The sequence below is a fragment of the Hesperophylax consimilis genome, chromosome 18 (assembly GCF_061612785.1).
Source record: "Hesperophylax consimilis isolate HC1 chromosome 18, BYU_Hcon_1.0, whole genome shotgun sequence".
NCBI classification, from domain to species: Eukaryota; Metazoa; Arthropoda; class Insecta; order Trichoptera; family Limnephilidae; genus Hesperophylax; species Hesperophylax consimilis.
In genome coordinates, this window is record NC_142853.1 from 11,303,284 (window position 1) to 11,326,320 (window position 23,037).

At 35.4% G+C, this 23,037-nt stretch overlaps 3 protein-coding genes across 6 annotated transcripts in view; 1 reads left to right on the forward strand and 2 right to left on the reverse strand.

Moving 5' to 3' along the window:
* The window catches only part of LOC149415367 (uncharacterized), a 29,945-nt gene extending 24,585 nt beyond the window's left edge, over positions 1–5,360 (reverse strand). For all 4 annotated transcript variants that reach the window (XR_016303775.1, XR_016303774.1, XM_089642564.1 and 1 more), the window contains exons 1-4: positions 5,176–5,360; positions 4,655–4,752; positions 2,649–2,827; positions 1,035–1,181 (exon numbers count right to left, since the gene is read on the reverse strand). Coding sequence is in view for 2 of the 4 variants with exons in the window: in XM_089642564.1 (XP_089498690.1) it covers positions 1,035–1,181; positions 2,649–2,827; positions 4,655–4,752; positions 5,176–5,274 (523 nt within the window). In the remaining 2 variants the exon portion in view is untranslated. The remainder of the gene's footprint in view (positions 1–1,034; positions 1,182–2,648; positions 2,828–4,654; positions 4,753–5,175) is intronic.
* A 751-nt stretch (positions 5,361–6,111) lies between these two features.
* mRpL17 (mitochondrial ribosomal protein L17) lies at positions 6,112–7,929 on the forward strand. The gene is made up of 2 exons (XM_089642571.1): positions 6,112–6,401; positions 6,488–7,929. Exons 1-2 carry the CDS (start codon positions 6,204–6,206, stop codon positions 6,887–6,889), a joined length of 600 nt encoding a protein of 199 aa, XP_089498697.1. The 5' UTR covers positions 6,112–6,203; the 3' UTR covers positions 6,890–7,929.
* A 77-nt stretch (positions 7,930–8,006) lies between these two features.
* Positions 8,007–23,000, reverse strand: LOC149415369 (Golgi resident protein GCP60). The gene is made up of 10 exons (XM_089642570.1): positions 22,657–23,000; positions 22,356–22,569; positions 20,326–20,394; positions 19,943–20,047; positions 18,964–19,239; positions 18,109–18,206; positions 17,090–17,290; positions 16,652–16,765; positions 15,126–15,253; positions 8,007–13,285 (listed from the first exon to the last, which is right to left on the reverse strand). The coding sequence occupies exons 1-10, from the start codon at positions 22,799–22,801 to the stop codon at positions 13,169–13,171; spliced, it is 1,467 nt and encodes a 488-aa protein (XP_089498696.1). The 5' UTR covers positions 22,802–23,000; the 3' UTR covers positions 8,007–13,168.
* Positions 23,001–23,037: the final 37 nt, after the last annotated feature.

Here is a 23,037-nt window from a genome sequence, read left to right on the forward strand (position 1 = left end):
CTCCGTCCAGGGCTTTTTAGGTCCATTGATTTTATGCATGATTATACAATGCTACAGTAGTGCCTCTAGAGGCCAGAGTTGCCAGTCAATACAAGTAAATACTGCCATTTTTTTACTGGAGTTAGACATAGTATTAATATTCTAGGGTATTTGCTAGCGCAGACCCGTGAAAAATTACAAGTCTTAATTCTTGACAAATCAGTTCCAAATTTTAAAACGACACAATTAAAATATTATACTACATATATATAAAAAATTCATTTTAAATATGTGTAGGATTATGAAAGATTTTTTAAATATTTATATTGAAGGATCAGTAGGATTTATAGGTCCAGTTAGGAGTTCCACCGAGCCGAACCCTCTGATATGAAAATATATGGAGTCGGTGAATTATTTTCCCATTTGATCTCTGGTGAGTTGACGTGTTGTTCTTGTATTGTTATGTATTTATTATGCTTATATAACGCACTTGCATAATGTGGATTGACTAGGTGATCATTTGTGGAAAAGTGTGTGGAAGGGTTTAGTTTTTCCAGTTGGGAAGATTTAAACCGGACATAAAGTCGAAAAAAAAAAATATATATATATATAGATAAGTACTAACATTATCATTATTTTAGAGATGATTAGAAATTTGCCTATAGAATGAATACTAATAATAAATAATAATAGTAAACTGTCATGAAGATTAAACAAAAGAAATGTGACAAAAAAAAATATGTAGAATTATTAATCAATTAAAATAAGTTTGGTACCTACTTTACCGCTTGTCTGAATTCTTCACACAATCAATTACAATTTTGAAAAATGACACTTAAATTCAAAGTAAATTTGTGTTCACTGAACCAGATTTCATGCAGGACTTACAAACATAACAGATAACCATAATTAGTAAGTTTGAGAACAATTACGTAAAGAGACGATAGTCCCATAATTTACTTAGAGGGGGTTAAATTCAACCGTGGGATGTAGCACCACGATACCCATCAATTAATTAATTGATGAGATACTTATAAATTCATCTTAGAACTCACCGGGAAGAGCTTTATTTTCATCATAATTATATCCAATGGCAACACCAGTCCCTTTCTTTTCTGCCTTTTCCCTTTGCGCTTCTTTCTCCTCAAGGGTAACTCCAAACCTTTCCTCCACAGCCAGCTGATGCAGAAATTTCTCCTCTCCTAAAAAAGAAAAATACATGTTGAAAGATGCAAAAAAAAACAAAAATGCATTTTTTTATTGAAAATAAATATTTTTTTTATTTACATTTTGAATTAGAGAAAATATTTACTTTTTTAATTTCTTGCTACAGAGCAATCCCGATGAGTTATAAAACTCAGTTCCTTATCTCTTTCATTTTATGATGAAATCAATAAAAATATAATCTATTCTAAAGTTGCAAACAATTTATTTATCAATAGGGAAGTGCATACATATACGTAGATTTTAAATTCTGTTTTTACACGTTCGACAAATCGTAATGGTAATGTGCATCCGCACCTACTTGGAAATAAGTCAGGTTAGCTTTGCACTCATAAGTAAAACTTACGACTTATGTAAATTTTTGATAAGTTACTCGAAAGTATGTTTACATATTTGTCCAACGTTGTTCTAAAGTTTAACTTTTGTATGTGCTCACAATGACTGATACACTGATATATGATTGTAAGTTTATTTGAAGTAAAATGGCTTCCCGTCAAAGAGTTTCTGCTGTCATAAATTACACTATTTTGTCAATAAAGACGAATGGAACCAAATAAAGTGTTATATTAGAGGTTGGCTTGAGAATGTTCTTGAGATATTCTGTCAACTGAAAAATTAAGAATGGAGGACCAATAGCAGTTCTTTAATTAGTATTTTTTAATGACTTCAAATAAGTCATGTTAGGCAGCCTACAGATGTTGCGGAGGCAGTTGGAAACTATTCCAAAATTCATACAAATTCAAAACGTCTCCCTAGTGTTGCGTCGCTCGTGTGCGCACCTCCATTTATGGTAATGGATTTTCATGCCCGCAACTAAAGTCTATCATCTGCAGGCTGTCTTAGAAACAGAAAAATTGGGGTGATTGGACTGCTAATCAAAATGAACGATGCTCATTTTCAGAAAGTTTTTAAAACCTAAAAACCTGTAACTTGCTATAAATTACGGTAACTTAGAATGTCGTTTACATTGGTAATTTTGCAATAAGTCACATATGAGAAAAAACTTATTTGTGTAGCTGCCGCCGCCTTAGAATAGAATCGAATTAAGATAGAATTGATATAGAATTTGAAGTGATGAAAGTGATTTCGTACTAAACACGAGAAAACGGATGCGTTTATCAGCAATATACATTATGTATACAAAACGGAACCTATCTCCCACTTTCATGTACATTATGCACTGTATATTTTAACATGATATTCGATGGAATATATCTAAGGTGTATAAACAGAATTAAGTCTATAAAAATACTACGATAACAAGTAATTTTACCAGATAATCATAAATAAAAGCACCGATACAACTAATGACTAACTAGACATAGCAAATAATGTAAAATTATATATTTTCAGAATTAAAACAAATATACTGTTTTATTTATTTGTCAGGTTATATCAAAAGAAACCAGGAGTCCATAACGGTAAGGAAGTTGTAATTCACATACCAATTGCCAGGAACATATTTTGAGCTAAAATTCTATATCGTTCATAATTGTAATTCCTTTCTTCGAGGCTGAGATCCTCAGTGTTCAGCTCTGGAGTAATTATTTCGGGGATATAGTCCAAATGAGCGCGAACATCAAACCTGTCTATCATGTTTTCATGGTCTCCTTGCCAGGGCATCCTGAAAACAAAATCATTTTTGTAAAATAGCGCTCATACATAGTTTTTGTTTTACGTTAACCTTTACAATGCAATCTATCTAAGCTGCAAAAACTGAATAGAGGACAAAATCAGAATCACCTGTAGATTCTTTTATTTGATGAATGTAGCCTCTCTGGAAAACCTGTCTGGGAAACATTTTATCTGTGTCATAGTTCATTTTCACTCAACAGTATCCCAGAATTATCAAGAACATCATTTCTTTGAAAACACCTTTTGATTATTATTATTTGTGTATGGTATTTGTTCAGATTTATGTAGAAATAATAAAATCACTTTATATATTCGTAAAAATAATTATGACAAATTTTTTTAAGATTATTTATCCACTCTGCGGAAACATTTTATGATATAAATATGAAATACGTATTATAGTGATTTATTTTTTGGGGTATTATGCCATGTTGTGCTAGCCCCTTCTTTAGCCAACGTTTCGGACAGTGTCCATCATCAGGCACATCTGCATCAGCACATCATCACACTTCTGCCCTGATGATGGAAACTGTAATGCTGTCCGAAACGTTGGCTAAAGGAGGTAGCGCAACAAAGCATAATAAGAAGACTGCAATCAACTCCAGTCAGACATTCATAGAATTGTTGAATGGACTAAAATAAATCGGATTGAGTTTAATGTTTCTAAATGTTTAATTTTGTCATTCACTAGGGCGAGTCATACCTGGTATTACCGGTACACAATAGACGCCCCAAGTTTAAAACGTGTCTCGACAATGAAGGATCTTGGAATCATGTTTGATAGTAGACTGACATTTCATGCTCATATTGAGGTGGCATGTAACACTCCACTTAGAATTCTGGGCTTTGTTCTACGCACTGCAAGGAATTTCAGAGATAACCGGGTGCTTATAGTTTTATTTAATTCCTTAGTAAGGAGTAAACTTGAAAGTGGGTCGGTGATTTGGAGTCCACACCAGGTAAAGTATTCTCTCATGTTGGAGAGAGTTCAGAAGAAATTCTTGAGATTTCTCTACGTGAGGGAGTATGGCTACTACCCGTGGCTCTATCCCACTGACTTTCTTTTGGGTATGCTCGGAATGAACTATCTACGGGTCAGGAGAGATAAGCGCATTGCTACACATTTCTTTAGACTGATTTGTGGATGGTTTGAAAACTCGCTCATCATGGAGAGCATTCTTTTCTATGTTCCCGATGGTTATCTACGTCACCGACAACATACACTATTTTATCTCCCGGCCTGCAGAACTAACTTGCCAATGGTCATACCTGTGGGGAGAGCAATCTTGCTGTTGAACAGAATCAATTCGGATATCGACATGTTTTGCATCAATGAAGCTTCCTTTAAAAAGCAAGCTCTATTATCACTGGTATAGTTGATATACACACTGTTAATATTAATCTAAGGATTCTTATTATAAAAATATTTTAAAAACGCATTGAAATTAACAATTTTGTAGTGTTTTTGAAATGAATAAACAAATTGAATCGAATACCCCAAAAATAAATCACTATAATACTTTTAGCGGTTAAAATCTCAAATTATTTATGTAATGAGATATTATCTAGTAAACAGAAAACAATCACCAAAACAAAATCATAGTTTTTATTTTAATATTTGAGCCCACTGGTCAGAGTAATTTTCGCACAGCTCTGCATATTTTCTTCCAGCAATCGAGTGTATTCTAAAGATTTTCTGCTCTGGATTTCAACAAGTTAAAATACAGCAATGAAGCTGTTGTGCAGATCCCATATAATTCATCCACTACTTTATATCTCATGCAATAGGTGAATTACATTATGAATGAGTACTAACATGATGGCTGGTCCCTCGCCAGCAGCCGCCACCGCGGGATCCAGGTGGATCTTACAAGGTCTTCCATGGAGTTGCAAAAACTGGGTTGGATCTGCTCTCTGAAAAATTAAAACGTATCAATGAACTAAGTTTTAACTCGTAAGAAAGAAATAGGAAGATGCCTTTCTGTCCAGCAATCATAACATTGTTGATACTCTTTGATTGTTTAGATATTTTGTGGCAATCTTATTCTTCAGTTACTTCATCTTTACAAAGTTGGGTTTGTAATATACTATGCACTATTGACAAGTAATGTTACGTAGTAAACTCTAGGAGGCGTAGCTGGTCGCATTGGTTCGGAAACTCCAGGAAGTTTGTACTAGTAAAACACGGAGAATAAGGAACATAAAACACACAAAACGTGATTCTATATTTAGTCGGGTCGTCCAATACGCCAGCTTCAATTAAAGTTCGAAAATACACACATATTAGCGATATTATTAACTTGAAGTTGCTATGAACCTATTATAACAGTAACTGACAATTTTCTCGTAAAAATCCCGCCTGCGTTCGGCACGTCTCCGATAATCCACTATCATCCCCCTTATCAATTTCTCCTGCTTCCTTGCTTCGTGCCACATTATGTTTTTGGTTTACGAATATCTGCCATGCATATCTATCAAACTCCGTCAAAACCGTTCATCCCACTTCGGCCATGTTTGGCCATTTTCACAGGGTTGCCGAAGCATAGGTTCTAAAATACCCCCAATAGACGTTCAAATTCCCCACAAAATCTCCCCTAGTTCCTTTGCCTCAAAATAACCCAAATTCTATTGAAATTAGAATGTATTTTATATTTTTCTGGTCATTTTTGGGTTTTCTCTTTGAAGAAATGTCCAGAATTCCCGCATTTTCCCCACATGTTCTCCCCGCAAAATATCAAGTTCTTTAAAAATATTAGATACTCCCCGGAATTTAAGGAATTCTTCACAAATTGGCAACACCTAATATGACTACTGTTCATAGATAATAAATATACCCATAAATAAACCACTCCCCATAGACAGGAATGTATCACTACGCTTTGGACTAGTGATGGGCAGGATCGAAACATTTACATGATTGAAATATTTTAATCGATAAATAAAAATAATCGAATGATTCATCGATTTAATCGCAATGTATTCAGCGGGAGCAGTTGCAGCGGATAGAGGCAGTGTTATCTTTTTGTCGTGGGGAGGGGGTGTCAAGATTAGATTATTTACATAGCGCCCTCCCTGAGGTGCTTTTTAGAAAACCAGAGCAACAAAAATAATCCCCGAGACAAGATAAACGCTGCCTCTGTCCGCAGCTACTTCTCACTCTGAACTGAACCGATTAAATCGATTAATCATTCGATTTTGATATTTCGATCGCGTAAATGTTTCTATCTTGTCCATCACTAGACAAAAAAAGGTTTTTCTTCATGTTCCAATCTATAAGCAAATACTTTCTATGGATAAAAATAACCTATAAAGTTTATTCGGTCATCTTTATTTCTTAAGTTTATTAAAGTGACAAAACATTCAAAATGAATCAAGCTAATGTGTCGAAATTGGTATCGCAGATAAAATTAAAAGTACCACCGAGACACAGGAATTTAAAATCAGTCGATGGCCCGGAAGGGCGCATGAACAAGCTGCGAAAAACTGTCACTGCCTTGATAAAATTTGAACGTTTAGAGTTAAACTTCAACAGAGCTGACGAATCGAGACTATATGTTGAAAGGGTATTTATCTAATTTCGAAATAACCTCATTTACATCCGAAATATTTTATGTTATTTTAATATTTTTTGACAAATACTTTTTTCCAGTTAATATCTGAAGCTATCCGTCATGGGGACTGCCACACAACCACTATGGAGTTAGCTGACTATTGGCTGTTGGAAAAACAACTAGTGCATAAATTATTCAAAGTTCTTGTTCCAAGATTTCAAAATATGGAAGTTTCCTGCACCAGAATGTACAAAGCCCCCCAACCTTACCCTGGTAACACATACAGAAAAGCCATCTTAGAACTACGCGGTAACCCCTTCCCAGATGTGAGGCCTAATTTGACAAGTAATAGGAATCTATTACACAACGTTTTATTAGATGCAGCTAAATATGACTTCAGACAAGAGAAATATGCGGAGATGGCTAAAAATATTGACAGCGGTGTAGAACAGCCAATAGAAGAGACCGTTCCCAAAGCTGAACCGACTAATGCTTCTTGATTTAAAAGATCTGATATTCTATTCTATGTTTGAACGGAATATCAGATAAGAGGAATATGTTCTAATGCAAGACATTCTATTTTCGAAAAATAAAAATAAAATTCCGAAATCCAATCTATAGTCATAGTAATGATATTGGCTTTCCTAATAAAGCTGTTGTATTATATAAAGCGTTTCCATTGCTAGGGATTTCTCCTTATCTAACGAAAAACGGAATTCCAGGAGAGAATGGGAGTTTGTGATAAAAAGGACAAAACCAGTTGAATTTCTGTCAATTTTTTGATACTGCCAGGGAGGTTTTACTTTTTGATCTGGCAACGCTTATTAAATGCATCAGCATTTTTATTTATTTTTGCGAAAATATATGGATATAGACTTGCATTAGAATTGTGAAATCTCGAGTTTATTAATTCTCGTTACATTATGAAATAAACTAGTCCCAGCGTGAGCATCATCATAAAATAAAAATGATAGAAGATACTAGAAAAAGACTTATGTACGATCTCTCGCTGGGACTAGTATATTCAAATGACAGACATTTACAAAATTAAGAATAAGTAGTGGCATTTAACCGTGGTATAGTGCACAATAATGTTTTTTTACATACTAGTTTATACGAGTGTAATTTTATGTACAAAAATACAATTACTGCATTTAAAACGCATATGTTTGCTAGTGGAATTAACATGGTTTAATTTATATAGATTGCGTAAATATCAACATAATGTTAACCTTCGGAAAGCTGAACTCCTGCGACCTAATACCTCTCTGGTGTGCCGAGGGTAAAAATCCCATAAACAGAAAGTATGTATTTCAGGTTACCATATGGATATGCTGGCGCTCAACGGTTACAATTTTTTTTGTATCCAATGGGTATTTTTGGTGTTTGAGAAGTTAAACATGTCGCTTTAATCCTCATTAAAAAATTGAATTTTCAGTTCGTACTGAACATAGTGCACTATGCCATTGTTATTATAATAGAATATGCAGTTCTTTATCTGTAGTCTTTACACCAGTAATAAATAATGCATTAATATTTACTGTAGAAAGTAATAGCGGAAATAAAACAAAGTGATGTTGTATAATAAGTGTATTTATTACTTTTAAATCTTCATCAATACATAACATTATCATAAATCTAAAGCGTACATAAAACAGCAATAGGAAAATAAGATTAAGCCATGATTAAAACTAAACAATGACTCATCGACCGCCTATATCGGCAGACACAACATATACATTCAACAAAGGATTTTCCTATGATAGGTCTGTATTTCAAAAATAATGTACATAATAATATAACAGAAATGTTAGTATGAAGTATCGTTTTCTCTACCACTTATGGAGACTTATGTTGATAGCTTGCTGCGTAAAGTCGCATATGAAACCGTATTTATTCTGTGAGACGGACACTTTAATTTTGCGTAAAGTAATATTGCTGACTTTCATAATAAAATAATGTTCCATTTAACATTAAAGTATGTTCAAAACGTGTTTGACTGACTGCCACATTTGACATTGTCACAAATTGATTGACATTTGAAGGGTCGCCGTTAACTGTCGATTTTCGGCCAGCCAGTGTTTGATCCGATTTCACCGAAAATTTTGGCCAATACCAATAAATTATGATATTGAAGGCAACAAGCAGGCTGACGGACTAGCAATAAAAGGGGCGAAAGCACCACTTGTAGGAGAGTTGCAAACTACATATTGGAAGGGATGGGGGAAGACACCCGGAATGAGTCAATCCAAAGTATGTACTCATAAACGGACCAGACCCTAGATGAACCAGGCAAATACTCAATATGGACAAACTCACCGAGGAAACTGGTAAGACTACTAAAGGGACATTGCCATCTCCCAACACATGCAGTTGGAAAACATCAATAGATGCAGGAAATGTGAAGAGGATGAAGAGACTCAATTCACCTATAGTGCCAATGTCCCGCCTCTATAGTAACAAGGTTCATATACCTGGGAAGGCAAATTGTGGAACCAGGAGTCATAGCTACATATCCAATGACAACCCTGGTAAACTTTATCAAAGGGACAGGTTTACTGTTAAAGGAATAAGGTAAAATATGAGATAGTACAATAGGCTATCAACCATCTCTGCTTTATTATATCAAAAAATTACAATAATGAATTTTAAAAATAATTATTATTTACATAATAAAGTTACAGCCACAAATGAAAAATTAACATCCTGGTCGTAGGATAAATCGGTTTTACTAGACTCCTACTTGTCTGTTTGAAGCAGTCAAATGCTCAAAAAAAATTGTTTTGTTTCTTGTTAGAAGTCGATCCCCATGAAAATTAATGTAAAAAAAGCTACCAACATAAAAAAGTTGGGAACCCTAGGTTAATGTGGACCGTTGGAAGCGAATGGCGCTGATTGTCGATTTGTGACAATCTCAAAGATGACAGACTGTCAAGCTGGCTCTGACTTTTCGCAGACAACAGAGGTGATATGCCCCTGAGGTGATATCTCACAAAAGTGGCGCTATACAAATTATCCAATAAATAAACAGAAAGCTGTCAATATTACAATATATATACTTAACAGCATACCTTTTTCTTCTTATTGTGCCATCCTGTCAGAGGTTGGCTATCTTCAGGGAAATCTTTATCCTGCAGGTTCTCATTTTATATTAGAATAAGTTTTTAAAAATAAATAACTGAAGAGATAGACCACTAGAAGTGTGTTGCGGGCGGGTCCGTGTGCCCGAAGTAAAATAGGGTGAAATTGATGAAACATTTTCAAATATCAAAATTCTGTCTAGGCCAATGAAATTGTTTATTTAAACAATTTCACTGGCATCGTAGGAGACGAAAGGTCTTATGTAAACTGGTGACATCAGGTTTCTTTTCAATATGTATAGATAATACTCCTTTCATGTGTATTAAAAAAAAACACCTTGAGCGATGTACATTTCCAGGTATTTTGTTTGTTATTCGGCGGCAGTTATTCCAAAAAACACCCCGTTTAAAGCCAACGAATTTACCTGTATTTCACCATTCATCCCATGTTTTTTGGTTTTACATAAAAATTGTTAAATTTATAAATATCTGAATTCCGTATGTCAGTTTGAATTGCCCTACCTTGAAACTTGTTTGGGGCAATTTTGAATATTACTATTTCTCTATGTTGTCGATGGTCAACTGGAAATGTCTATAGTCAGACATTAAAAAAAACCATGTACCTAAAAAGCCCTGGGTGATGTAGGTATTGAATGATATAAAAAATGCCAAAACCTACTTAAATTTTTAGTGACATCCCATTCCTTGTCTTATCAAAGACCCAAACAAAATCATAAGCCGTCATAACTGCTAATGAAACTATAGTACTATTAACTAATGAAATTTTAGTAGGTCATTATGCACCACTTTGCATAAAAATCATTTCAAAAGGTTGTCATACAAGATGTCTGCCAGGCAATTTCCTATTACCCTAAATTTGGCTTCAATGCCATTCATACACAATCGCACCAATGCTTTTCGAGGGTTTTTTGGTCCATGAAAAAATGCAATTTTTAATACTAACAGATATTCAATTTAAAATGGCGTCAACACGCAGACTACACGGTACGAAAAATTATCTGGAATATTTTATGGAATGAACATTAGTCACAGCTTTTGGAATTCCATGTAGGTTTAAACAAGTTAGCGACAAGTTCAAAATAAATTCATACTACTTACAGCTACCCTAACTTGGTGTATTAACGGTGTTACCCAAACTTGGGTAGCTATCGCATTAGTGAATAATGGAATAACAAAAAACCTAGTTTCTATAATATCATGATAATGATTGAAAATGGCAAATCTCCATAAGTATAAGTATAAAAGATACGTTCATAGTAAAAATAGTGTAAATAGTTGCTTCAGTAATAATTTTATTCCACTAATTGGCACTCTGTTGCAGCATGAACAATGACAGGTATGAAATTTAGCATCTTTATTGCGATAGAAGTAAAACATAATTTTATGCATTATATGCGCTACACAACCCATTTTCGCACAATCCTAAAATAACAGAAACTGGTCCAAAATGGGCACAATAATAAATAACTATCATAGATAATAGAAACAAAGAGACATAGCACAGAAACGTAATGACTGTCACCGAACTACGACCAAATGAAACCTCGTGCATTTAGTGTGTAAGCAAAAAGACACAGGGCGCCGCTGTGCGTAGATGCGATTTGCAGTAGTATGGGTGAACGATGTTGGTGACACTAGCAGTTTTATACAATGGTTTAAGGCCCATCTCTCTTGTTTCTATTATCTATGATCAATTGCACAATTAGCAGACTTATTGTGCAGCCATGGAAGTTGAAATAGTATAAAATAAATTTATTTTCTGTGTAAATATGATGCAATGTGAAGAATCTTGCATCTAAATGCTTTACCCAAATGACTAGTCTGTCTAGCTCAGATTTCAGTGGTCAAAAATAATATTATATTGATGGCATAGTGCACAAATAATGTGTTAAAATAAATTTACATATTTTGTAACTGTTTGGAGTCGTGGAACTATGGCATCCCCAAGTTGTGAGACTTATGAGTGGGGAAGGTAAAGAGATGGTTAAGAGGAAGGTTGGAAAGTACCTGGCTATTCAAATCTGGTCACTAAACACGGCAAATGCCATTTCAAGCATGTTTGCCGTAAATATCTGTGGCTTGCTTCTAAAAGCGCCAATGTCAGTTCTTCCATGTACAGGGTGTAACAGCATTTACCCGAAGTATTTAACCATCTTTTTAATTTGAAGAAAAACTTCGTCGGACAGCAAAATGACATCTAAATTTTTTACTCCAAATATGCTCAGGAATTGCTGGTTAATATCCTTGGGGTACATGCTGTTAAACTACATTTTTTTACAATTTTGTCTCAGAATCGGGTTATGTTCTGAATTCTAAAAGAACCTTTTGATATCGAGAAAGTATTTTTAGATTTTTGGGGGCCAAAGTTAAATTAGAAATTTGCTTTTCTTAAAACTAAAATGAACAAATTCTACTTAGGCCTCGTAATATTAGATAAACTGACATTAGCCCTTGTAGAAGCAGGCCACTTATATATACATACACATGTATTAATAATCAGGGCCGGCCCTGAGCCAAACGGCGCCCGGCGCCAGTAAAAACCTCAAAGGTGCTGTGTTAGGTGTTATGTTATTATCAGGGCTTCAGTTCCTTGTCAAGTCAGCGCCCGGACCGCTCTAATTGCCCCTGCACCGGTCGGTGGATGAGCAGACATCGCGTTTGGGTCCCACCCAGGAGTAGTGTGTTCGATTCCTCAACTGGCTAAGTCCTCCATCACAACACAAGCAACATTTTCAGCTTACTGTGATGGTAGTAGGAGATTTTCAAATATTGTCAGGTTATTCAACCCGGGAATGTTTACCGGACCAGTCATGATTATAAAATATGATATAACACACATAAATAATATTTAATTTATTTGCGCACTCCGGAATTCTAATCCGCGAACTCTGGATATAGAGTTCGCGGGTTAAGGTGTAGGAGTACTGCTCGGTCAAGGAGTACATCAGTGTTACACATCTCTAGATGATTTAGTTAGATGCCATCGCTATATTCCTCTAGCTAAATGTAAATAATAATTTTGTGCTTCGAAAAACTGAATACAGTACTCTTTCGCTAATTCGCCACCCCAAAAAAACGGTCAAGTGTCCAATTAGTGAAAGCGGCAGATTATAGTGCATACATACAAAATATGCTAAAAATTAAACCAGCTAATTCGTAAAAAACAAACAAATGATTGATCTTTTGTAAATTTTTTCGTGTCATGTTTATGCTTGCGAGAAGACTCTATTCTATTACTTAGTCAAACCAAAAACGAGGCAGATCGAAACGAACAGAAACACATGGGACAGTTGCTAGAATACATAGAGGACTGTTAAAATGGTCAGCGAAAGCATAGTAGACAGCGGTACAAAACTTAACCGAGCGTGTAAGAGTGAGATAACCCAACCCAAGTTTGATTTGTGTCTAGGCGGGCGGCGGACTACCAAATTTGAAATACGAATTATAGAGTAAAAATAACGGCAATTTGTGGTAGTTGTCGGATAATCGAAATGCGGATTACTGAGAGAGTACTGTATTCTCAACAAATAGTTAAATTATTATACTGGCATTGCCACAAGTATTATTATTATTATGTTTCAATCACCTTTCGACGTGTTGTTTATTTTATTATTTCGTACTGTTTGAATACTGGACATAAATTTATAAGCTTAACATAACATGTATAGTTTGAGACATTTAACGTGTGTAGTATACCCGGTAGAAAAGGGTTTTGGATCTCCATAGGCTGAAGGTATTATCAAACTTCAGTAGATAGACTCCTTCTCCAGGGTAGGCATGAGAACCAGCGTATATCTGAAAACAATAAAGTTTTATGTTTGTGTTTGGTAAAACATATGTGTAACAATTACTGCTTATTATATTTTGATTCAAGTACTAGTACATATTGAATTATTTGGCGTGTTAAAAAAAGCCGACGTAGCTCAGTGGTCCAGAGCACCTGACCGAACATTAGAAGGGCTGGTACAATTCCCGTTGGCGGCATTTATTTTTACTCGGGAGATAATATCAATTTGTATTGATATTTTAGGTGACTAATTATTGCTTATAATAATTTGATATCCTCTGTGCTACGCATAAAAAACCTTGTTGTACGAAACAATATACTGTCCGTACAATAACTGTAGATACGAAGGTAGCTGGGTACACTTGTCAGCGTTCTCAGTCTTGGTAGAGGTTGTAGATGTTGTAGAAGTTCGTGGTAGAGTTTAAAGCCACAATCAGACTAATCAGAGAGGAATTTATTTCCAGATCTGAACTGACGAAAAGAATTTAATACTGGGCGAAAACTAAATTTACTCCTGAATACAACACTTGAAAATATTTCTTGTGACTTTTGGAGACTTGGAGATGGTTCTTCAGGAGAGAGGATTCTCTTTCAGAGGTAGTTGTTCAACTGACTTTGTATGGAATTCGGTTCTCTATTTATAGAACGTTTTCAAATCGAACCCTCTCGGAGGTGTTCTATCCTCTTTCGTGAGGAGTAAAGTGGTTAGGTATTTTTCCTCTCTGCAATTATCTTGTTGAGAGGAAAGTTATATTTTAATATGATACCTTTCACCAAGTCAGTTCAATCTACCAAAACCATCTCCCGCAGTCCCGATTATTTATTTTATAAATAATTATACAAGTTTTCATATTGGGTTTGAAGTTAAATATCTTTGGTTTGAACATTTCCCAAAGGGTAACAAATATAGTTAGATATAATTATTCATGCAAATATATTAGTATATAATCATTTCTTGATGTTGATATTTATTTCGTAGTTATATCTTGAATCTTTTTCCCGTAAATCCAGTCTGATGATATCACAATTAATCACATTTGAATCTGTTATCAGTGTTTGATAAGAAAGTCAAGGTGATATGCCGGGCTGTGATTGGTTGGAGACGGCGGCCATCATGGAATTCCATCCGGGGAGTAATGGAGGGGGTCCTACGTAAATACTGAGTAGCCTTCCTAGCCGTGGTCACTTCGTGGGTTGGTGTGTCCGAGGGAGGTGCTGGATGATTATTTTCAGATGTTTTTCAGGTTCTGCTATTATATTCCTATGTAATTATCTTGATTAATCACATATAATACATCATTTGATTGAGTTATTTTGATGTAAAGTTTTCCAAATGTGTCGGCGACACGGTATCGAGCGGTTTCGGGGTTGAAGTGTTTTTGTGATTTTGGCGTAAATATGAATTCTCTTGAAATATTCTGGAGGTCTGGATACGTATGATACACTTGTCTTATAAATATTAGTGTACCATTAAAAAAATAATACTTTCTCATAGTGCTTACATCAGTCTTGCATTGTTTCTGTATTTCTACATGGTTTTACACACAATCGCCTCAGGGATCTGATTTCTACAACATTCATTTTACGTTCATCTTTCCTTCATTTGAAATTATTGCCTAGAACATGTTGAAGGGTGAAATAAGAAACATTTAAAAAATAATAACAAATGTCCCAAGTTTCACTGCCATACATCAGTCCTACAATAATAGAGTTTCCTGCATTCACCTTTCTTCCAATGTCCCTTATAAGCCTGTCCATCTCACGAGAACGTACTTTACAACTATGCAAAATCATCCACTAATAAATATATAATAATATGTATTATATGCGAAAGCAATTCAACAATACCTCAAGATGGCTATCCCTCCTGTAGATTGGTATAACTATGCTGACGGGAGCCTTCATCATGGACAGCTCTGACCGCGTTGTCCCCACGAGATCGGATCCGCCCTCCAGATCATCAATGTTGATTATTTCTTCAAGACAAGAAAAAAATGTTCAATAAATGACAAATTGACGTTTCTAACAACCAATGTTGGATGTGATCAAAATGGTACAGTCCTTCAAGAAAGTATTGAAATTTAAAAAAAAAAGCTTCTTTTTTCATTACAACGGCAACACAGATTTTAGATTGATTTTATGGCCGTAATCTTTTATTGTAGCTACGTCATTATATCTTTGTATTGTAATGGCTTTATTTGTTGAGTATTATTGTCTATGGGTATGCAGTTTAGCAGGCTACATTTTGATTTTATTTGCAATGTACAAAATAGATAGGGGTTAACATAAATTACAAAACCTCGATGGACGAGAGGAAAGGCTCTCAACTAGCAATCCGGGGGTCACGGAATCAAATCCCAGTGTGCACAAGTAAATATTATTTGTTTAATTTTCACAACTTATTCATTTAAAATAATGTATGATGTTTGCGGCACGTTCCAGGGTGGAAGATACTCTCAGTATCGCCCTGGTGTAAGACCACTATTCAGAATTGAAATAGCTTTACCCATTTTTAGTGACTAGATCTAAATAGCCAGGTACTTCCCCACCTCATTCCCCTCCCCGCTACCTTCAACCTCACAACATACCCCAATTGGGGATGCCATAGTCTCATTGACTCCAGTCGGTTGGGAACAGTTGGGACTCTTGTGTGGTATTCAAATAAAAAAATTACAAAGAAATAACAAAAAATAAATATGAACCACCCAATAACAATATGTAAAAAAAAAGTTGACAGTAAAGTTTGGGTCAAGTCAACCGAAAATAAGAGATTTGAGAATTTTAGCAAAAGTTCTAAGGCTATTGCTAAATATATCCAGAATCTTGCCACCACAGTGGATGTTATATAGTCAACACATTCGCACAGGAGATTAAGTTGGTTCTTTGTAAAGGAACATGGAAAGTTTTGTGGTTTCTTAGTAGATGGTGATTGATTTTGATTGGGGCCAAGAGGGAAGATTCTAAATTTTAATCATTGAAGACCATATTAATCACTCTCAAATGAAAAATGTAAAACAGAAAAAATCAGTCACATCTAGGAATTACACCAGGACCTCAGCCTTGTCGGAACATTGCTCTGACGACTGAGCTAATTCGACCATATCAACCTCCAATTCTACATGGTTATTTATAATTTTTAAAAGAAATTTGATGTCACAATGAAAATATTTAAAAAAAAATCATTATACATATATTGGCTTTTGTGCTTTTTCCTTTGACCTATCTTAGTGTTGCCATTTAAAACCATTTAAACAATTGCAGAGCCCTCCATTTTAGTCTATAATTTCTAGACAGAATGTATTTATGTTCCCAACGAACATTGTCAGATGTGGTCAACGTGGTAACTTTGCAATATAGTGTGTTTTAGTATTTACCATCCTCATCATCAAAGTCTTCTCCCTCCAGATCTCCTTCATCGTCACTCTCTGCCACGTGCACCGTCACCTGCGTTGTGGGAGACTTACTCCATTCGAAAAATACTCCAAACCCTGGAAAATGGAAATAAATAGGTTCTTAGTTTCGCTTTAATTAAATAATAAATACAAATTTGAAAAACTAGCTAAGAAATACCTAGTTATTAAAACGCATTATTTTTCATTTCCGCCTTCTGAAATAGTTTTTGCTCGTTGTTTTCTAACTAATACAAAGAGTGTTTTTTTTTTAATGTGCCTATTAGCCTTGTCCCGCATATCTGTATATTTACCCTCTAGTGTTCTGTTTAGAACCATTTTTAGATATGTTACAGAATGGAGTATAGAAATTGACGAGTTTATGAAAGAAAAACATAAACAATGGACAAACAGTACACTCACCTATGTCAAAGTTGTCAGTGGCGAACTCCCAGAAGAGGCAGCGACCACCTTCGTGTGTGGGCACGCGCACGGTTAGCGTCTCGCCGTGGCCGACCTGCAGCACGCCACCCCCGCCCGCCGCGTTGCGCACCGCCTGCTTAAACTGCGCCAGTCCAGTGCGCGTCCACATGCTGGGTGATGCCACCACGTAGCTATCCTCCACTGGGAAAATTAACAAACAGAAACCGATGAATCGATATACAACTTCGACTACCCTAATACGGGCGTGTGTCTAGTGTGGTAGTCGAAAAGCATCTAAAAACTGTACACATTAATATTTCATGAATAAAGAAAAAAAAAAAAAAAAAAAAAAAACAATGACCGGTTTGGCGCATTGTTGATAATGACGCAGACGACAATTCAAAAAACACCAACGCCGCTATCGTTGCTGATTGCCAACTGTTTAATATAATCGTTGGAAATAATGCTGAGGTTGACGCGAACACTAACAAAAATAAGAAATAAACTTCCTAATAACATTAGGGAATTCCAAGATAAGGGAGTTCTGACTATTGGACGTTTTAACAGTTATACACGTTATTTAGAAACTCGTAGTACAAGCAGGAAATTGGTGAATCTTGACAAGAGGAAGGTTACTGTCTACAAGAGATATCGTAAAACCACCCCGTCCCCCTTTCCCACCCCTTAAAACAGAATAAATCCTGGGCAATGACGGGAACTTCACTCGTTAATTTTATTTTTTTTCTTTATTAAAGGAAAAAGTACCTACAAGTAATAAGGTTTACAATTACAATGACAATATTTAATACTACTCTTCCAGAGAATTGATGAACTAATTCTTCTTAAAACGTTTGCTGTTGGTTTTGTACTGTGAAAGGTTGACATGCGGCAACTTTTTCATCTTTATCCACTTACTAAAGTTATATGAAATTAGTTTTAGATTAATGAATTAAACAAAATCGACATGTTTTGGTCAAAGTTTTCAGACAATTTTTATTTTAAAGTGCTGTATGTCATACCTCCTTCATCAGATTGGGAAGAATCTTCATTTGGTTCATGGGAATTATCTTCTGTCTGGTGATCACGCTTCTCAGGAATGCCAGCTATATTATGAGACCTGGAAATAGAAAAAGATGAATGTGATATAAATACGATAACTGCAACTGTAAGGGAGTTAGTTGTGTGCCCATTTGCCTGAAGTAAACTGAATTTTTCCTTGCTTCAGATTTTCTGGGGCCGAGGAGTTGAAAGGTTGCATTTAAATCAGTTTTCTTAACAAATGGATTTCCGTCTCAGTTACTACTGTTTGAAGTTAATATTAAGCATACTAATTTCGATTGTTGGTGCATGGGTAATGTGAAATATTCCTACATAATGTGTAACATTGTTACTTTGATAAAATTATAATTTTCAAACTTGGAACTGATAATAAGTATAATATAAATCATATCAGACAAGCAATAAAGTACTTACTAAATTTTTTTTTTTAATAAATAATTCTTTATTTGAAATGTGCATTTGTTTTCTTTAACCTTTGGAACACCAAACCCTTTTTGAAGGAAATCAGAAATGTAATCAAAAATGAAATGAGTGCGCGCATTTCTGTTAAATTTTTTTATGCATTTTCTCATGGCATACAGGTTTAAATCACATATCAAAATTTTTCCAGCCAGGGCGAAATTTCAATGCCAACAGCGCATGAATATAATGTGCCTTATATTTTTATAATGTCATTGTAATTTTTCAAGGTTTTATCCACTTTTGAAAGACAATGATTCTGAGGCAAATCACAGGTCTGCGCAAGTAAAAAGATTAAAAGTTAAAAAATAAAAAATTACGGGGTTTTTAGTTCAATGACAAGTGGTCCAACATACAGATTCTCCTGAATGATGAGATTCTTCTCGTCCGGCTGAAACTCGGGCCGCTCCTCACTCTCGGTCTGTATCTCCTTGTTGGTATCCCTGGCGGCGGTGGCAGTTGCGGCCTCCTGGCGGTTAAGCGCCAGCTGCTGGATGTACTGGTGATAGTGCTGGTCCTGCAACTGGCGCACCAGCACGGCCTGCTGGTCCGGGTTGCCGGGGAACTGCTGCTCGGCATACTGCAGGAACTGCTCGTAAGTCTGCTCGTTGAGGGCGTCCTTCACACGACGTCTAAACAATTAAACAACATACATTAATTTTTATTTTTTTAGGATTATTGCATATTATAATGATGATTTTAAAGTTGTAAAAAACATGTTTTAACTCGACCATTTTGCATTTATTCCGGCTGTAAATTTCCTATTCAAGATGGTGGCTGTTTTAATGGTTCAGTAGAGATTCTATTTTCAAATGTGAAATCGTCATATATTCCGGTAATGATAATTATGTAAAAACCCAGCCCATGCAAATAAATTTTATTTAATAAATGTGATATTTCAATTAAATATCAGATACTCTCAGTATCACCCTGGTGAAAGACCACCAATTAAGAATCTAAATGTTGCTTGAAATGTCTTTAGCCGTGTTGGTGACCAGATCTGAGCGGCCAGGTACTTCCCAACCTTACTCTCCACTGTCTTGGGGGTACCATAGTTCCACTGGCTCCAGACAGTCAAAAGCATTTGGGTCTCTTGTGCAGTATTGACATTATGTTAATATTTTTAAAGTATCAACTGCCCGAAACCAATGGGGTATGTTGTGGGGCTGAAGGATGAGGGAAGGAGATGGGAAGAGGGAAGGAGATGGGAAGAGTAATGTTGGGAGGTGCCTGGCTCTTCAGATCTGTTCACTGAACATGGCTAAAGTCATTTCAATCAACGAAAGCATGAAAAATCATTATCATGCCCTTTTTGATTAAAAACAATTAACTTACACTTGTTCTTCTTCACTAGCCTTCTGTTGCTGAAGTCTTCTTTGCTCCTGATCAGTGTTTTTCTGTATTTCTGCCAATTCTTTGGATTCCTCTTCTAATTTATTTCTATTTAACAAAAGGGAGACAAATTACTCCATCTGAACAATTTTTTTATTTTCAATATCCTCTAGTCATTTTTATTGAATGGCAACACATATCATTCACATGTCACGATTGACAAGAAATAAAATAAAGATAAAATGAATAAGATAATATGTAGACGTATGTTTATCAACTGGCAAGTAGACATATTATTGTTTTATTATTTTAATTTGTTACCTACATTATTTTATGGGCAGTAAAAATAAATAATATTACTGTGATAATATTACAAAAGTACTTACTTCTGAAATTGTTTTTCGTCGCTGTCTTTTCTATTTGCTTCTACGTATGTCTTGAATAATGGACATAATCTGAAAAAGATTTAAAAACAATCAAGCTAATGCATTATTATAGTTTTAGATACACAGGCTCCGTAGCACAAACACATCGATTCGTCTTGTCATCGCTCCCGAGCATAAATGGAGACTGTCAACGAATAAACAACAGTTCACATCGACTAAATTAAACAAATTATCAATAAAGCCTTTATCGATACGTTCGAGGTAGGGGGCCCCGAATCAAAATATTAATAAAAACCAATTAATCTAATTTTCGTGACGACACTCTCAAATTCTTTTTGTGCATCGCAAAAGGCTTTGATATTATATAATCAAATTAAAATAAAAAGAAACAATCTGGTACAATTTGAAATTTTCGCCGCCATTCGCCGGGTTTTATACCGTGTTGCTTTTCCTCTTTCTTTGGCCAATGTTTCAGTACGTTTCAATACGTTTATATAGGACTATTTTCAGCAGAGAGAGATTTGTGGCTTCACATTCTTATACCTCCCGTAAAGTCTGAGGTCAGAAAATGGCTTTGGGAACACTTAGGACGGGTTGTTTCGGAGAACTTGAACAATTCTTCAAATTTAAAAGTTAATTTTCAAGTTCTGTGAAAGATTTTTTCAAGTTATGTTATTATTTCAGTTCTTTCAAGCAACTAGCCTATAATGATATTATGACAGAACTCGAATAGGACTTTCACTGAAAACGAACGTTGAATTTTGATGAATTGTTCAAATTCTCCCGTCAAACAACCCGTCCTTAGACTCTTCATACACAGAGATACTTACAAGCTACGTGACTGTGATGCAACCACAAATTGACTACTGATATGGTACTCTTTAAAGCTGGTTTCCGTACACGACTCCACCCAAGTTATACTGAACTTGATCATTTTTTCACGTGCAACTGTGGAATTAATATGATGTCAAGTGACTCTAGCGAAGAAGACAGTGATATTGTTCTTATTTATCTTTATAAGCATAAAAAACCATCTAAAATAAGATTTTAGGTTCACCCATAATAATAGAAATAAATGTTAATTGTAGGACATTCGTTGCAGCCAAAGAACTACATGGGAATGATGACAAATTGACTTTTTATTTACATCTCAATCAAGGCCTTTTCCGCTAAATCCTTTCTTGTATTCTGGTAAAATATAGTTATATAAACATGGATATATTCCCACCTCCAGAACAAACTTAACATAATCATGTTCGGACACCATTTCTGTCAAACGAGTGGTAGATGCGAATACAACTCGCGTGGCGTGCTACCAGCACTGTCAGTAGCGTGCAACTGACATCAAAGCCGTAGTCAACGCGTAGCGTTGTGTATGAACACCAACAATATAGCGAATACTCACGAACTACGCTACGTATGCTACGCGTACAAACCTCGATTTGCTTGTAAGTAAAACATATCTTTCAAAAAGCTATAACTTACAATAACCTATGTAAAACTCCCGTTAGTTGATTTAATTGGTTTTAAATGGTTTCCATTTTTAAAAACATAGTTGGGACCCTTAAGAGATGGATATATAATTATCAGGCAGCAATGCCTTTTCTGCCATTCAAGTAGGACCGGTGTAAAAGGTAGAACTACCCTTCCCGCCGGAAGTGTCTTAACAAACTAATTACATAAGTTTAATTTGTCAGAGATATTGAACTATTCTGCGGACACATATTTTTTTAAATAATTGTAATACTTGCAGTGGTCAGTGAATGATAAATTATTATCTATTACGCCATGTAATATACTGGGAGTTAGAACAAAACTGTTTCTTTTTCTAGCTAACCAATTCGCTCAGAGAAAAAAAATCAGGATGGCAATCTTTCATCGCATTGAAAGAATCTGGTTTTGAATGAAGCATTAAGAAATAATGTTTTTATTTTATGGCAATCTGAGGAATCCGAATTTAGGCCTGAAATGATATTTTACAAATTATGAAGAAGATGTATTCATTCTCAAGGAAGCGGGTGGTAACTCACCTATCTAGCATGTGAGTAAAGCCGACCATGGCCTGTGTTTGCGACATATTCCCTAGTTCTAGCCATGCCGATCTTCGGTCTCTCCCAATAACATCCAGGACTCCGAGGGGGGGCGCCGTTTTCTCATTGAGAGGACCGTGGATAGCCTGCTGCGTGTACGCAATGAGTTTAAGCTTATCTTCATAACTCAAATGCAAAGCTTTGCCTTCTTTATCTACAAAAAAATAAAAACACCAATAAAGTAGTCGTTCTGACGTTTGTTTGACAGATACATTTTAATTGTGTACGTAATTATAAGTACCTTTGTAGAAACTCAGGCCCAGTCTGTACACTTCCTTTAATGTCAAACCCCATTTTTGATGTTCATCTTCTAAAATACCCTGATCAGTGTCGAGGGATAATTTTTCTAATCTAACTTTGACACCTCCTTCGCCGCCGACAGCCATTTTCAACGATTAAATAACCACAACGGTGTAAGCGACGTTAAACAGAAACGTCAACAAAACAATGACTATTCACCAACAAAATTACTAGCCATACAAATGTTATTTTCGGAATCGTAAAATGCGTCAGCCTCGCAATAAAATAAGTACCAGCTTAGAATATTCTGTTCCAATGAGCGGCTCTTGTGGCGCCAAGGGCTAGATAATCTATTTTATTTAAAGTTGTTCAGGCCTTTTTT

Excerpts from the sequence above, each read along its gene's own strand:
- mRpL17 (XM_089642571.1), top strand. The coding sequence starts at position 6,204 with ATGAATCAAGCTAATGTGTCGAAATTGGTATCGCAGATAAAATTAAAA. Across the intron at positions 6,402-6,487 it reads CGAGACTATATGTTGAAAGG|TTAATATCTGAAGCTATCCG; the intron begins GTATTTATCTAA and ends ACTTTTTTCCAG.
- LOC149415369 (XM_089642570.1), bottom strand. The coding sequence starts at position 22,801 with ATGGCTGTCGGCGGCGAAGGAGGTGTCAAAGTTAGATTAGAAAAATTA. Across the intron at positions 18,207-18,963 it reads CTCATCATTCAGGAGAATCT|GTCTCATAATATAGCTGGCA; the intron begins GTATGTTGGACC and ends TTCTATTTCCAG. Across the intron at positions 13,286-15,125 it reads GGAGGGATAGCCATCTTGAG|ATATACGCTGGTTCTCATGC; the intron begins GTATTGTTGAAT and ends TATTGTTTTCAG.